At 36.4% G+C, this 16,307-nt stretch overlaps 1 protein-coding gene across 1 annotated transcript in view; it reads right to left on the reverse strand.

Annotated features, from left to right (window-relative positions):
• The window catches only part of LAMA4 (laminin subunit alpha 4), a 247,604-nt gene that overhangs the window by 70,154 nt on the left and 161,143 nt on the right, over positions 1-16,307 (reverse strand). The window contains exons 12-15 of the mRNA XM_053710874.1: positions 5,357-5,524; positions 2,337-2,533; positions 1,528-1,644; positions 787-935 (exon numbers count right to left, since the gene is read on the reverse strand). Coding sequence (XP_053566849.1) covers positions 787-935; positions 1,528-1,644; positions 2,337-2,533; positions 5,357-5,524 — 631 coding nt within the window. The remainder of the gene's footprint in view (positions 1-786; positions 936-1,527; positions 1,645-2,336; positions 2,534-5,356; positions 5,525-16,307) is intronic.

Below are 16,307 nucleotides of genomic sequence, written 5' to 3' on the forward strand. Positions count from 1 at the left end.
CGGTTTCTACTCTCCTTGCTAGTGTTTTCCTCCTGTATTGTAGCTCTCTTTAAGGCTGTTCTTGTTTAACCCCTTACAGAAGCCAGCTGATAAAGCTCTGCATCTTTATACTGGGCGCCACCATCTTGTTACACATGTATTTTTGCATCCTGTGACAGTAGAATTTCTCTTTCACCGATCAGTGACATCGCTGGCTTTTTGACAGCTGTATCTTGCACTTTTACTATGATTTATGTCTTATGGCATGGAATGAATTTCTCCTAACCATATTGGTGCTTTTAAAAGCAAAGAGTTTAAAGTGATTTAAAAGCCAATAGTATGCTGAAGCTATAAAGTCCTATCTCACTATTGTAAGGCAGGGTTACCTTTTTCTTAAACATTGAATCCATACCATAGGCACATGCCCGGCTCACTTGTTCATAGGAATATTCTGTGCACAGCACAAAGAGATCAGCACAGCAAGTATCCCTACAGTGTTGTATAGCTCATCCATTGAAGACCTCTGATTTGAGAAATATTTTGGTACTCACTAAAAAAAAAATTTCTTCAACAAAAGCAACATAGGTCTGAACCAATTTTAAAATTTTCCACACTCACTTTGAACTAAGTGATGTAGGAGGAAACATGCAAAGACATCTATAGAATTGTTTCTGCATACACTGTAACTTGGTTTGTGCTAATGCATTTAGTCCAGTAGGGATATCTTGGTGACCTATTCTTATTTTATTATAATGCTTGCTAAATAATGATCTGGTGTTACTCAATCCTTCCTCTCACGTGAGTTACCTTGTTAGCCCTTCAGCCTGCCTCTGAAGAACAGCAGAATGATCCACGGCTTGATTGACAATGTCTTCGACATCTCGAGACAGATTTGAAATTTTCTCTTGCAGTTCTCTATTAGCACCATCTATTGCAGCATCTTGTCTAGACATATTCTATAGTGAAGAAAACAACCATACAGAGACACACAAAAAAATGATAAACATACAAAATAACTTGTTTAGAATAAGAGGAGTTTTTTTTATCCGTTAAAGCAAAGTATTCGGGATACTAAAACCCCAATTTTTTCTTTCATGATTCAGATAGAGCATGCAATTTTAAGCAACTTTCTAATTCACTCCTATTATCAATTTTACTTCGTTCTCTTGCTATCTTTATTTAAAAAGCAGGAATGTAAACCTTAGGAGCCAGCCCATTTTAGGTTCAGCACCCTGGATAGTGCTTGCTTATTGGTGGCTACACATAGCAAACCAATAAGCAAGAATAACCCAGGTTCTGTATAAAAAATAGGCCAGCTCCTAAGATTTACATTCCTGCTTTTAAAATAAAGATATCAAGAGAACGAAGAAAAATTGATAATAGGAGTGAATTAGAAAGTTGCTTAAAATGACATGCTCTATATGAATCACAAAAGAAAAAATTGGGTTTAGTGTTCCTTTAAGGTTTGCAAATAGTGTAAGTACTGAAATTAGAATTCCAATAAGACTACAAATTTGTTGAATTGTAACTTGTTGCTGGTTATATTACCTTGATGATACCACCTATATCTGTGATAGCTGTGTGTGTATCATTTAAAATTATCCTGGAAACTGTCAAAGTCTCATTGGTGGAGTCTGCTACTTTCAACACATTGTGTAGTTGATTCTAGGAAGAAAAAAAAACATACAAAATTTTGTTCATAGAAAACTCTAGACAAAGCAGTTATACTTATAAGTTGCATGTAAATAAAACCAAACAGTAAAATGGTTTGACATAATTAAATGATTTAGTCCTAGGCCAAGATTATACACAATTCTACTGTGTACACACTGGACACTTATGATGTTTAAAGAAAAGGACATACAGAAAATGTTTATTACTTTCTTTGCTTAGATGGAAAAAAAAGGATATAAATAATTCTCTATACAATTTTGAACTTTAAATTTGTGTACTGTTTTAATATCTAAGATGTTTTGCAAATCACAGCACATTATCCATGTTTTCTAAATGCACGGAAGATATCATACATTAGCAATCAATTCTGGCAGTAACAAACCACTGTTAATTTTTTTTTTTTACATTTTAGATTTCTGTTGGTTCTCTAAATGTAAAAATAAATGTCAATAAATGTATATAGCTGGTTATAATTGTGTTCTGTCTCTTGTAAAATATTTGACTAACCTCACAGTTCCTTTTTTGTTTCTTAAAATGTTTCTACTGCTAATGAAGCCATGAACAATATGTAAACCATATCTTTTTTTTGTTATATAAACTGCATTTCCTGCTGGTACCACAACATAAATTATTTTATAGCTTACTTCATATTGGTGGCTTCACTAAATTGTAAATTGTCTTACATTGTTCATTTGGGCTCTGATGGCGTTTTCAATGTTTTTATCTGTTGTTTTTCTGATGTCTACCCGAGCTTCTTCCAGTGCTTCTTGAAGTTCGGTCACCTTGTCATTATGCTCTGCTAAAGCCTCCAGTACATCGGGAAACAGAGATAGAGTATTGTTGTGCTTCGTCTCCCAGTCTTCTACGATTTCATCTAAAACTAAATTGTCAAAATACAACATTAAATAATTGGCACATATGCAATACTTACTGGAGTAGTATCTCAAGCAGTTTTTGAAATCTAGTTTAAAGGGATAGTTTAGTCAAAATTAAACTTTCATGATTCAGATAGGGCATGCAATTATAATCAAGTTTCCAATTACTTTTATGATTAAATTTGCTTTGTTCTTTTTGGTATTCTTAGTTTAAAGGTAAACCGTGGTAGGCTCATATGCTAATGTCTAAGCCCTTGAAGGCCACCTCTTATCTGAATGCATTTGACAGTTTTCACAGCTAGAGGGCATTAGGTCATGTGTGCCACATAGATATCATTGTGCTCACGCCTGTGGAGTTATTTATGAGAGGGCACTGATTAACTAAATGCAAGTCTGTCAAAAGAACTGAAATTAGGGGGAAGTCTGCTCCTTCATCAGATACCAAGTGATTTAAGCAAATTATATAATAGAAGTAAATTAGAAAACTGTTTAAAATTTATGTTATATCTAAATAATGAAAAAACATTTTTAGGTTTCATTTCCCTTTATAAAAATGGATATTGTTTTATCTTATACACATCCATAAGATTTTTACAATAGGTCACTTTTAACAGCTTTGTTTTATGGTTTAAAAAATGCTTTAGGTTTGAGATTTCTTAGTTTCTAAATTCAACATTTCTATCTCATTGCTCATGCAAGATTTAAACACAGAAACATGCATCTGTATTTTAGCCATCAAAAGCCCAGCTGAGTTCAAAGCTGTATCGTGTTATTTTATTTCATTTGGTTCCATTTCAATATGCATGAAATCAAGGTCATAAATATTTCAAAGCTAGGACAAATGATGTTTTTATTATAAAAAAACCCACTTTTTCATATGAGAATATAAGAAAAGTCTCAGTACATTAAAAACTAGTGATCCAATATACTTAAGTTTTAGTAGTTAGATTACTGATATCTAGAAACAGCTTAAAATTATTTGTACCACTAGAGGGTGCAAAGGAGAAACCTCTTTTTAAAAATATTTCCTTGAGTTGGGGAGATTTGTTTTATCAGAAATAAATTATAATATGAAGAGTTGCTAGTTCTTTTTTTAACTGTGCATACTTCTATACTATACCTTTTTTATTTTCAAAACAAAACACAAGGGGGCACCCACTATACAGTATATCAGCAACAGGGAGCACATTTTAAAGATTGGTCAATAACGTATAGTCAATGGGATGCATTAAAAAAGTGTATCACACATGCATTCTAAAATAAAATAAATATATATAATATATATATATATACTGTATAGTGCAAAAAGTCCCATAGATGATAAAGGAGTTGCTGGGAAATAGATTATTTCCTTCCAGGGCAGGACTCCTAGGCAATAGGTGACTGCAGACATCTAAAAGACAACCAAAAAGAAGAGGTGCTTCATGGTACAGTATCTTTAATAAACAGTCTAATGCAAAGTCAGAAGATTCCACATGTTGTTGTGCGTTGTTAGCACTGATCTAAGTGCTTTCTCACGTGTGAGTAGAATCTTTTGACTTTGTATTAGACTGTTTATTGAAGTTGCTGCACCATGAGGAACCTCCTCTTTTTTTGTTGTTGCTGTTTTCATTTTGTTAGATATGTGGTTTATATAATGGGGTGTGATTTGAAGTCACACATGGGGCTAATCTCTGTGTTTCTGTATAAAAATTGCTATAATGTTTGTTTGTACAAGTGTTTTTATACATGTGATTGAATAGGTAGGTGGTTGGATACCCATTTTGTTAAAGGGGGGCTGTAAAAACCTTGAGTTAAGATTTTGATATAAAAGGTTTAGTTATGACTATTAAAACATGGCAATGTACGTTCATTATTTATTTAATCACACTCGCACTGTCTTGATTGTTACTAACAGTTACGGCATTTGAAATCATGTTTCTATAGGAAATTATAGTTGCAACTTTCAGAGTTATCTTTTGCAATCCGTTTCCATCCGCACCACCACTAATCGATCTAAATGCATCTTTTAGGTTGTCAAGATGGGCAGACTATGCACTATTTTTCTATCACTGTATGGTCGCTTTGCATCTTTCATAAATATTGTTTGAAACAATATTTATTTTATTGTTTGTTAAAGAAACATTTCCTTTTTGTCCTGAACTGAATACAAAATGGCGACTACAACTTTCTATGCAAAACACATATCTTTTTTTTTTTACAGAATTTTAACATTCTTTAAACTGTAAATCATGACCCCACTGCTTGCTGCTTTGTATTTTCCTAAGAGATGAGTTTGCACCTTCGTAAATGGGTTTTTATAGGGGACATGCCTCCATGCAAGCTAAGTGGCCGATATATCAATGTGAGGGCGGACATGATCCGCTGTAGTGGCTTATGTCCACTCCACATCAATAAATGCCGACAGCATATGCTGTCGGCATTTATCATTGTACAAGCATTTTGTGTGAAATGCTTGTGCAATGCCGCCCCCTGAGTTAAGAAGCAGCGGTTCTTAGCTTTTGTTTCCCGCAAGCCTTGCTGCATTCGCAGCATGGTAAATCAGCCCCTGAGTCCAAACTTGTTTACGAGCAAACTTGTAATCTTGAATGAGCATTTGTGACTCTGAGTTCAGTACAGTAGGACACAGGCACTTTGAGATAGAGATCATGCAGCAGAACACAGGATGCCTAGGAACTTCCAAGTAAAATGGGAGTTTGAAGCTTGTTAGTAGCAGCCCCTGTTTGTCCCAGTTATTGTGACAATGGCAACTACAGACTGCATTTAGGTGAAAATCAGTAATCCATGGTACATTCATTATAGACACGTTATGGCATTACTTTACTTACGTTCTTTCATATCCTCAAGCTCCACGTTTACCAATTTCCTAGCCGAGCTGAAGTTAAGCTGTGCAATTTCATCAAGAATTTGCTCTGCTGTAAACAGGTTTCGAACACGATCAAAAGAAGTAACCTCTGCTTGTAGAGATTCAAAGTATTCCAGCTTCTCAAGTGTTTCTGGGAAGAAAATTCAATAACAGGAATAAAGCAAATGATTAAACACTAATCTCTACCAATTGTCATGGATTTCTCCCTCTTTCATTTCAGAGCTTCTATCTTATAGAGACAGACATTTCATATCAGTAGTAGTAAAATGAAATAGTAATTCTTTTATATAGGTTTAGGGGTCTATTTAAGAAGCAGCGGATGCTGCCTCCGACCCACTACGCTTCAGTTCCGGCTGAAGACGAAGTTTAGAAGCAGCGGTCCTAAGACCGCTGCTCCTTAACTCATCCGCCACCTCCGAGGTGGCGGACAGCAATCCGCCCGATCGAATACGATCCGGCTGATTGACACCCCAATCTGCAAGAGGTGGTATTGCACCAGCAGTTCACAAGAACTGCTGGTGCAATGATAAATGCAGACAACGTATGCTGTCGGCATTTATCGATGTGCGGCGGACTGATCCGCTATATCGGATCATGTCCGTCCGCACATTAATAAATGGAACCCTTAGTCTTCTGTTTAGGCAGCTGACAGAAAGGGTTAAATCTGTTCTATATATGATTGGTTGTCAGAAACTATTTTAAAGTGGATGTAAAGTCACCGATAGTACACAACGCGAAAAGCTTGAGCAACCAAAAATAGCATAAGTTTAAGTCATCGTTTTTATAAATAAATAACATTAGATCTATTTTTAGACATATCTAGTTATCTTCAACTCGCTCTCTCCCTCCGCCCGCCATTTTGTTCCGCTTTTTGTAATTTGATTGACACTTCACACAACTAATAATGATTATTACCCCGTGGTGTCCAGCCCCTTTTCCCAAACGTCATTTTCTCTTTATGCGCATGCGTATTTTCTATGCGCATGCGTAAAACAAACAGCTGGATATCTAAGCGCTGCACGTTCACGCTGTTCGCGAATGCGCATATAAAGCCAGGAGCCACAACAGTACTCTATTGACTTGGACGTAGCAACGATTGTAAAACTAGGCAATCCAAATGTAGTTGCAAATAGAAAAAAAATAATAAATGTACAAACGAATGTAATAAATTGTGATGACAAATGTAATAAAACCTGCTTTTATAATACAGCAGTAAACTTTGAGCAAGGACCGATGTATTCACTCGCAATTCAAAATAGCTGTTGCTTGCTGGAAAAGTATTCAATGAATGAAACATTCATTGAATACTATGTAGCTTAGAGAACATCACCGCTCATGACGCATGCGCATATTAGTTAGATTATTACGATCGCGATCGCAATGCGGTTCACTAACGCATGCGCAAATCAGTCACTAAAAGTTAAACGCATGCGCACAAAATTAAGACACCGTGAACGAGCATTGCGAAACGTCATAGAGCGGGTGGGACCGCTCTAGACGTTATGAGGAAGGAAACAGGGAAGTAATGGATGGGAGGAGCTGAAAGCACAAACGGATATAAGTAAAAAAGTCGCATATAATCCTTGATATTCAACGTTTTAATAAAAAAACAATGCGATTTTGCTAATACAGCTAGGATGAATCAATATTTATTACTAACAGGAAAATTTACATTCACTTTAAATTGATCAATTGTCACACCCCCTTTGATTTTTCTGCTCAGTTACCTCCAATAAATCAAATGCAAGTATAAACTCACTTTGTTCAAGGTAATGTTAAATTGCGCAAAACACCTTATCTCCTGGTGTTGGAAAAGGTTATAATGCCCATCCAGTTTTTAATTGAAACAATTAGTAACAAAAACTACATTACATTAAACTTGATTTTTTTTCATTAAAGGGACACTAAACCCACATTTTTTCTTTCATGATTCAGATAGAGCACGTAATTTTAAGCAACTTTATAATTTACTCCTATTATCAATTTTTCTTTGTTCTCTTGCTATCTTTATTGAAAAAGAAGGCATCTAAGCTAAGGAGCCAGCCAATTTTTGGTTCAGGACCCTGGTCACCACTTTTTTATTGGTGCTGTTAAATCAGCAAGGACAACCCAGGTTGTGAACCAAAAATAGGCCAGCTTCTAAACTTACATTCTTACTTTTCAAATAAAGATAGCAAGAGAATGAAGACAAATTGATTATAGGAGTAAATTAGGAAGTTGCTTAAAATTGCATGCTCTATCTGAATCATGAAATAAAAAATGTGGGTTCAGTGTCCCTTTAATGTAAAATTTTACTGGAGCTAACCACTTAAAGTATTATGATTTTGTTGCTAGCTACCTTGCCTGAGGTTTCAGTCATATTCCAAATATAGTTTGGTCTTTTGTTCCGTTATGCAGTAATATGAACTTATCTGACCTAATTTTTTGATGTTATTAAGATTTCTTCCTTTGTTGTGAATGTTACACATGAAAATGTTATTGACCGATGAGAATTATATGTTGCTTGTGGTATCCTCTAACCTTTTATGCTATACATTTTTGTTTTATTTTCCTGATGAGCCACATGATTATTGTCTATACGTATGTCAAGATAGTGGAACAACCCATTTTGATTTCTGTATAACTTATTTATTTTTATTGTTGTTAATTTAATATTTAAAAAATTCAATTAAAAAACAAAGGCCTAGATTTGGAGTTTGGCGGTAGATGGGCTGTTAACGCTCCGCGGGCTTTTTTCTGGCCGCACCATAAAATTAACTCTGGTATCGAGAGTTCAAAAAAAATGCTGCGTTAGGCTCCAAAAAAGGAGCGTAGAGCATTTTTACCGCAAATGCAACTCTCGATACCAGAATTGCTTACGGACGCGGCCAGCATCAAAAACGTACTCGTGCACGATTCTCCCATAGGAAACAATGGGGCTGTTTGAGCTGAAAAAAAACCTGCAAAAAAGCAGCGTTCAGCTCCTAACGCAGCCCCATTGTTTCCTATGGGGAAACACTTCCTACGTCTGCACCTAACACTCTAACATGTACCCCGAGTCTAAACACCCCTAACCTTACACTTATTAACCCCTATTCTGCCGCCCCCGCTATCGCTGACCCCTGCATTATATTATTAACCCCTAATCTTCCGCTCCGTAAACCGCCGCAACTTACATTATCCCTATGTACCCCTAATCTGCTGCCCCTAACACCGCCGACCCCTATATTATATTTATTAACCCCTAACCTGCCCCCCACAACGTCGCCGCCAGCTACTTACAATAATTAACCCCTAATCTGCCGAGCGGACCTGAGCGCTACTATAATAAAGTTATTAACCCCTAATCCGCCTCACTAACCCTATCATAAATAGTATTAACCCCTAATCTGCCCTCCCTAACATCGCCGACACCTAACTTCAATTATTAACCCCTAATCTGACGACTGGAGCTCATCGCTATTCTAATAAATGTATTAACCCCTAAAGCTAAGTCTAACCCTAACACTAACACCCCCCTAAGTTAAATATAATTTACATCTAACAAAATTAATTAACTCTTATTAAATAAATTATTCCTATTTAAAGCTAAATACTTACCTGTAAAATAAATCCTAATATAGCTACAATATAAATTATAATTACATTGTAGCTATTTTAGGATTAATATTTATTTTACAGGCAACTTGGTAATTATTTTAACCAGGTACAATAGCTATTAAATAGTTAAGAACTATTTAATAGTTACCTAGTTAAAATAATAACAAAATTACCTGTAAAATAAATCCTAACCTAAGTTATAATTAAACCTAACACTACCCTATCAATAAATTAATTAAATAAAATACCTACAATTACCTACAATTAACCTAACACTACACTATCAATAAATAAATTAAATACAATTGCTACAAATAACTACAATTACATAAACTAACTAAAGTACAAAAAATAAAAAAGAACTAAGTTACAAAAAATAAAAAAATATTTACAAACATAAGAAAAATATTACAACAATTTTAAACTAATTACACCTACTCTAAGCCCCCTAATAAAATAACAAAGACCCCCAAAATAAAAAATTCCCTACCCTATTCTAAATTAATAAATGTAAAAGCTCTTTTACCTTACCAGCCCTGAACAGGGCCCTTTGCGGGGCATGCCCCAAGAAGTTCAGCTCTTTTGCCTGTAAAAAAAAACATACAATACCCCCCCCAACATTACAACCCACCACCCACATACCCCTAATCTAACCCAAACCCCCCTTAAATAAACCTAACACTAAGCCCCTGAAGATCTTCCTACCTTGTCTTCACCATCCAGGTATCACCGATCCGTCCTGGCATCCGGTGCTGAAGAGGTCCAGAAGAGGGTCCAAAGTCTTCCTCCTATCCGGCAAGAAGAGGACATCCGGACCGGCAAACATCTTCTCCAAGCGGCATCTTCGATCTTCTTCCATCCGGTGCGGAGCGGGTCCATCTTGAATCAGCCGACGCGGATCCATCCTCTTCTTCCGGCATCTCCCGACGAATGACGGTTCCTTTAAGGGACGTCATCCAAGATGGCGTCCCTCAAATTCCGATTGGCTGATAGGATTCTATCAGCCAATCGGAATTAAGGTAGGAATATTCTGATTGGCTGATGGAATCAGCCAATCAGAATCAAGTTCAATCCGATTGGCTGATCCAATCAGCCAATCAGATTGAGCTCGCATTCTATTGGCTGTTCCGATCAGCCAATAGAATGCGAGCTTAATCTGATTGGCTGATTGGATCAGCCAATCGGATTGAACTTGATTCTGATTGGCTGATTCCATGAGCCAATCAGAATATTCCTACCTTAATTCCGATTGGCTGATAGAATCCTATCAGCCAATCGGAATTCGAGGGACGCCATCTTGAATGACGTCCCTTAAAGGAACCGTCATTCTTCGGGAGACGCCGGAAGAAGAGGATGGATCCGCGTCGGCTGATTCAAGATGGACCCGCTCCGCACCGGATGGAAGAAGATCGAAGATGCCGCTTGGAGAAGATGTTTGCCGGTCCGGATGTCCTCTTCTTGCCGGATAGGAGGAAGACTTTGGACCCTCTTCTGGACCTCTTCAGCACCGGATGCCAGGACGGATCGGTGATACCTGGATGGTGAAGACAAGGTAGGAAGATCTTCAGGGGCTTAGTGTTAGGTTTATTTAAGGGGGGTTTGGGTTAGATTAGGGGTATGTGGGTGGTGGGTTGTAATGTTGGGGGGGGGTATTGTATGTTTTTTTTTACAGGCAAAAGAGCTGAACTTCTTGGGGCATGCCCCGCAAAGGGCCCTGTTCAGGGCTGGTAAGGTAAAAGAGCTTTTACATTTATTAACCCCTTAATGACCGGACCATTTTTCAATTTTCTTACCCTTAATGACAATGGCTATTTTTACATTTCTGCAGTGTTTGCGTTTAGCTGTAATTTTCCTCTTACTCGTTTACTGTACCCACACATATTATATACCGTTTTTCTCGTCATTAAATGGACTTTCTAAAGATACCATTATTTTCATCATATCTTATAATTTACTAAAAAAAAATGATAAAATATGAGGAAAAAATGGAAAAAAACACACTTTTTCTAACTTTGACCCCCAAAATCTGTTACACATCTACAACCAACAAAAAACACCCATGCTAAATAGTTTCTAAATTTTGTCCTGAGTTTAGAAATACCCAATGTTTACATGTTCTTTGCTTTTTTTGCAATTTATGGGGCAATAAATACAAGTAGCACTTTGCTATTTCCAAACCACTTTTTTTCAAAATGAGCGCTAGTTACTTTGGAACCCTGATATCTGTCAGGAATACCTGAATATCCCTTGACATGTATATATTTTGTTTTAGAAGACATCCCAAAGTATTGATCTAGGCCCATTTTGGTATATTTCATGCCACCATTTCACCGCCAAATGCGATAAAAAAAAAAAAAGTTCACTTTTTCACAAATTTTGTCACAAACTTTAGGTTTCCCACTGAAATTATTTACAAACAGCTTCTGCAATTATGGCACAAATGGTTGTAAATGCTTCTCTGGGATCCCCTTTGTTCAGAAATAACAGACTTATATGGCTTTGTGGTTGCTTTTTGGTAATTAGAAGGCCGCTAAATGCCGCTGCGCACCACACATGTTTTATGCCCAGGAGTGAAGGGGTTAATTAGGGAGCTTGTAGGGTTAATTTTAGCTTTAGTGTAGTGTAGTAGACAACTCCAAGTATTGATCTAGGCCCATTTTGGTATATTTTATGCCACCATTTCACCGCCAAATGCGAGCAAATAAAAAAAAAAACTTTACATTTTTCACAATTTTAGGTTTCTCACTGAAATTATTTACAAACAGCTTGTGCTATTATGGCAGAAATTGTTGTAAAAGCTTCTCTGGGATCCCCTTTGTTCAGAAATAGCAGACTTATATGGCTTTGGCGTTGCTTTTTGGTAATTAGAAGGCCGCTAAATGCTGCTGCGCACCACACGTGAATTATGCCCAGCAGTGAAGGGGTTAAATTAGGTAGCTTGTAGGGAGCTTGCAGGGTTAATTTTAGAGATCAGCCTCCCACCTGACACATCCCACCCCCTGATCCCTCCCAAACAGCTCTCTTCCCTCCCCCACCCCACAATTGTTACCGCCATCTTAAGTACTGGCAGAAAGTCTGCCAGTACTAAATAAAAGAGTTTTTTTTTTTTTAAATAAAAATTATAAAATATTTTAGTTGTGATGGACCCCTGCCTTAGCACCAACCTCCCTGATCCCCCCCTCCAGCTCTCTAACCCTCTCCCCTACCTAATTACCACCATCTTGGGTACTGGCAGCTGTCTGCCAGTACCCAGTTTGGCCCCACTGGCCAAACTATTTAAATTTTATTTATAACTTTTATTTGTATTTTTTATACAAATTTATTTCTGTAGTGTAGCAGCCCCCCCACAATACCCCCACCCCCTCCCCCTCCCAGATCCTTTTATATGTAAAAAAAAAAAAAAAAAATTTAACTTCTTCCTTCATTGGTGTCAGTGTGGTAATGCGCGCACGTGCACTCGCATCCACGTGCACGCGCGCGCGCATCGTGCACGCGCGCGCATCGTGCACGCGCGCACACACGCTCCCTCCTCCCACTGGGCAAAGGCACCATCGGCACCATCACTACCGGTGCAGAGAGGGCCACAGAGTGGCTCTCTCTGCATCGGAGGCTTGTAAAGGGGTATTGCAGGATGCCTCCATATCGAGGCATCACTGCAATACCCTCAGAGCTGCTGGAAGTGATTGTGATCACTTCCAGCACTCTGTTAGACAACTGACGTACCAGGTACGTCCATTGTCATTAACTGCTTGTTAATGCATGACGTACCTGGTACGTCAGTTGTCATTAAGGGGTTAATTTAGAATAGGGTAGGGAATTTTTTATTTTGGGGGTCTTTGTTATTTTATTAGGGGGCTTAGAGTAGGTGTAATTAGTTTAAAATTGTTGTAATATTTTTCTTATGTTTGTAAATATTTTTTTATTTTTTGTAACTTAGTTCTTTTTTATTTTTTGTACTTTAGTTAGTTTATGTAATTGTAGTTATTTGTAGCAATTGTATTTAATTTATTTATTGATAGTGTAGTGTTAGGTTAATTGTAGGTAATTGTAGGTATTTTATTTAATTAATTTATTGATAGGGTAGTGTTAGGTTTAATTATAACTTAGGTTAGGATTTATTTTACAGGTAATTTTGTTATTATTTTAACTAGGTAACTATTAAATAGTTCTTAACTATTTAATACTATTGTACCTGGTTAAAATAATTACCAAGTTGCCTGTAAAATAAATATTAATCCTAAAATAGCTACAATGTAATTATAATTTATATTGTAGCTATATTAGGATTTATTTTACAGGTAAGTATTTAGCTTTAAATAGGAATAATTTATTTAATAAGAGTTAATTAATTTCGTTAGATTTAAATTATATTTAACTTAGGGGGGTGTTAGTGTTAGGGTTAGACTTAGCTTTAGGGGTTAATCCATTTATTATAGTAGCGGTGAGCTCCGGTCGTCAGATTAGGGGTTAATAATTGAAGTTAGGTGTCGGCGATGTTAGGGAGGGCAGATTAGGGGTTAATACTATTTATGATAGGGTTAGTGAGGCGGATTAGGGGTTAATAACTTTATTATAGTAGCGCTCAGGTCCGCTCGGCAGATTAGGGGTTAATAAGTGTAGGCAGGTGGAGGCGACGTTGTGGGGGGCAGATTAGGGGTTAATAAATATAATATAGGGGTCGGCGATGTTAGGGCAGCAGATTAGGGGTACATAAGGATTACGTAGGTGGCGGTCGGCAGATTAGGGGTTAAAAAAAATTAATCGAGTGGCGGCGATGTGGGGGGACCTCAGTTTAGGGGTACATTGGTAGTTTATGGGTCTTAGTGTACTTTAGGGTACAGTAGTTAAGAGCTTTATGAACCGGCGTTAGCCCAGAAAGCTCTTAACTCCTGCTTTTTTCCGGCGGCTGGAGTTTTGTCGTTAGAGCTCTAGCGCTCACTTCAGAAACTACTCTAAATACCGGCGTTAGAAAGATCCCATTGAAAAGATAGGATACGCAATTGACGTAAGGGGATCTGCGGTATGGAAAAGTCGCGGCTGAAAAGTGAGCGTTAGACCCTTTAATCACTGACTCCAAATACCGGCGGTAGCCTAAAACCAGCGTTAGGAGCCTCTAACGCTGGTTTTCACGGCTAACGCCAAACTCTAAATCTAGCCGAAACAAAACACTTCTGTAAATGTTGGTGATGCAAGAGGTTAACATTCATTTGTGGGTGACACATGTTTGTTAACCTGATATATAATATCTGACAAAAGGGTTAAAACTTAATGGGCTACACTACAAGTGGAGCGGTATTTTGCGCTTCTGCTCTAACTTTGCGCTAATCGGGTTGCGCTCGTATTACAGGTTGAAAGTAAACTGTTTTCACCCTAGCGGTAACCCGGCTAGCACAAAAATAGGGACTTAGAATATCGTGTGCGCGTTAACGTATTTTCCCATAGAAGCAAATGGAGAAAAAAAGTTAAAAAAAACACCCCACTCTTACGCAAACACGATCACATATTTTCTGTTGCACTAACCCATCATAAAAATATGAATACTTCATATTCCAATGTTCTCTATATAACAGCATGTGTTCTATTTATTTATAAATAAATATTTCTATATATATCTGATGTTTTCTGTACAATATATGTATATCTATACCTATATATATATATATATATATATATATATATATATATATATATAGGTATATATATATATTGTATTATATATATATATATATATATATATATATTGTATATATATATATATATATATATATATATTATATATATATATATATTGTATATATATGTATATATATATATATATATATATATATATATATATATATATATATATATATATATATATACAAAAAGAACAACGAGGAGGTACAGGAATCTTGAAGCAAGTGCATTTATTCAAGCTTGATGGTGTAAAGCATAAAACCAATGTACAAGGCTTAGAAGCTACGGATCTGATGCGTTTCGCTTATGCTCAGTGCGCTTCATCAGAGATCTCTGATGAAGTGCACTGAGCATGCGCGAAACGCGTCAGATCCGTAGCTTCTAAGCCTTGTACATTGGTTTTGTGCTTTACACCATCAAGCTTGAATAAATGCACTTGCTTCAAGATTCCTGTACCTCCTCGTTGTTTTTTTTGTATCTTTAATTGTGGCTGGGCGAGCTCGGAGGTCTTGAGTCGTCACGTAGTCTTGCACTTTGCTACCAGCAGCGTTTCATATTGGAGCCCCCTTCGTGGCAGTGAGTATTGTCCAAGAGTCCGCTTCCCTCTCTGACATCACATAGGAGGAGCCTGACGCGGCATCACCCGCGCTGACACACACAGCCTCCGACGGACATCATTCCCTGCTCTACTACACAAAGACTGAGCACCTTCGCAGTATTGTCTGCTGAAGACAGAGAGGTACAGTACGACTGTTTGCTTTCTTTCTTAAGCACTTGCGGATTCTGTCAAGAACGAACTTAGGGGTAAACTTTACCTGTCTCTTTGTATTTTATTATTACCACACCGAAGGGGGCTATCCATACTATTGGAACCTTTTACAGTGACTGACATCAGTTTTTTAGACACAGCACCAAGTCTTGTGCGTACAACATCATGTCTGCTGGTTTAGCACATTTTTAAGAGAGAGGACTGATTTTTGTTTGGTTCATTTGTTTGTATATATATATATATATATATATATATAAATATCTATTTAAAAAATATTTAAAAATACTTAGAACATATTCTGCTATGTGCAAGACATTGAAATGTGAAACATTTACAGTAAATGCATACTTAAAAGCTTTATTAAAAATAAATATTGCATAAATATGTTTTTACATGTTTTCATCTACTTAACGGCAAAGGGCTCCAATGCACACACACACACACACACATATATATATATATATATATATATATATATATATATATATATATATATATATATATATATATGTATATTTATGTGTACATATATATTTATGTGTTTATATGTTTATATATTTATTTATTTATTATTTATAAAATATTTTACCAGGAAGGATACATTGAGATTTCTCTCGTTTTCAATATATGTCTGTAAATACATATATACACATACAAAAACATAAATATACACACACACACACACACACACACACACACACACATATATATATATATATATATATATATATATATATATATATATATATATATATATATATATATATATATATTTACACATGTATATGTATGTATCTTTATGTTAAAGCACTTTAACAGCTTTTTTTTCTAACACCTGAAAACTCATTTCTTTGAGCCCTTATAACTTTTGTGTGTAATATTTTTTTCA

Source organism: Bombina bombina, chromosome 4 (assembly GCF_027579735.1).
Source record: "Bombina bombina isolate aBomBom1 chromosome 4, aBomBom1.pri, whole genome shotgun sequence".
Lineage (NCBI taxonomy): Eukaryota > Metazoa > Chordata > Amphibia > Anura > Bombinatoridae > Bombina > Bombina bombina.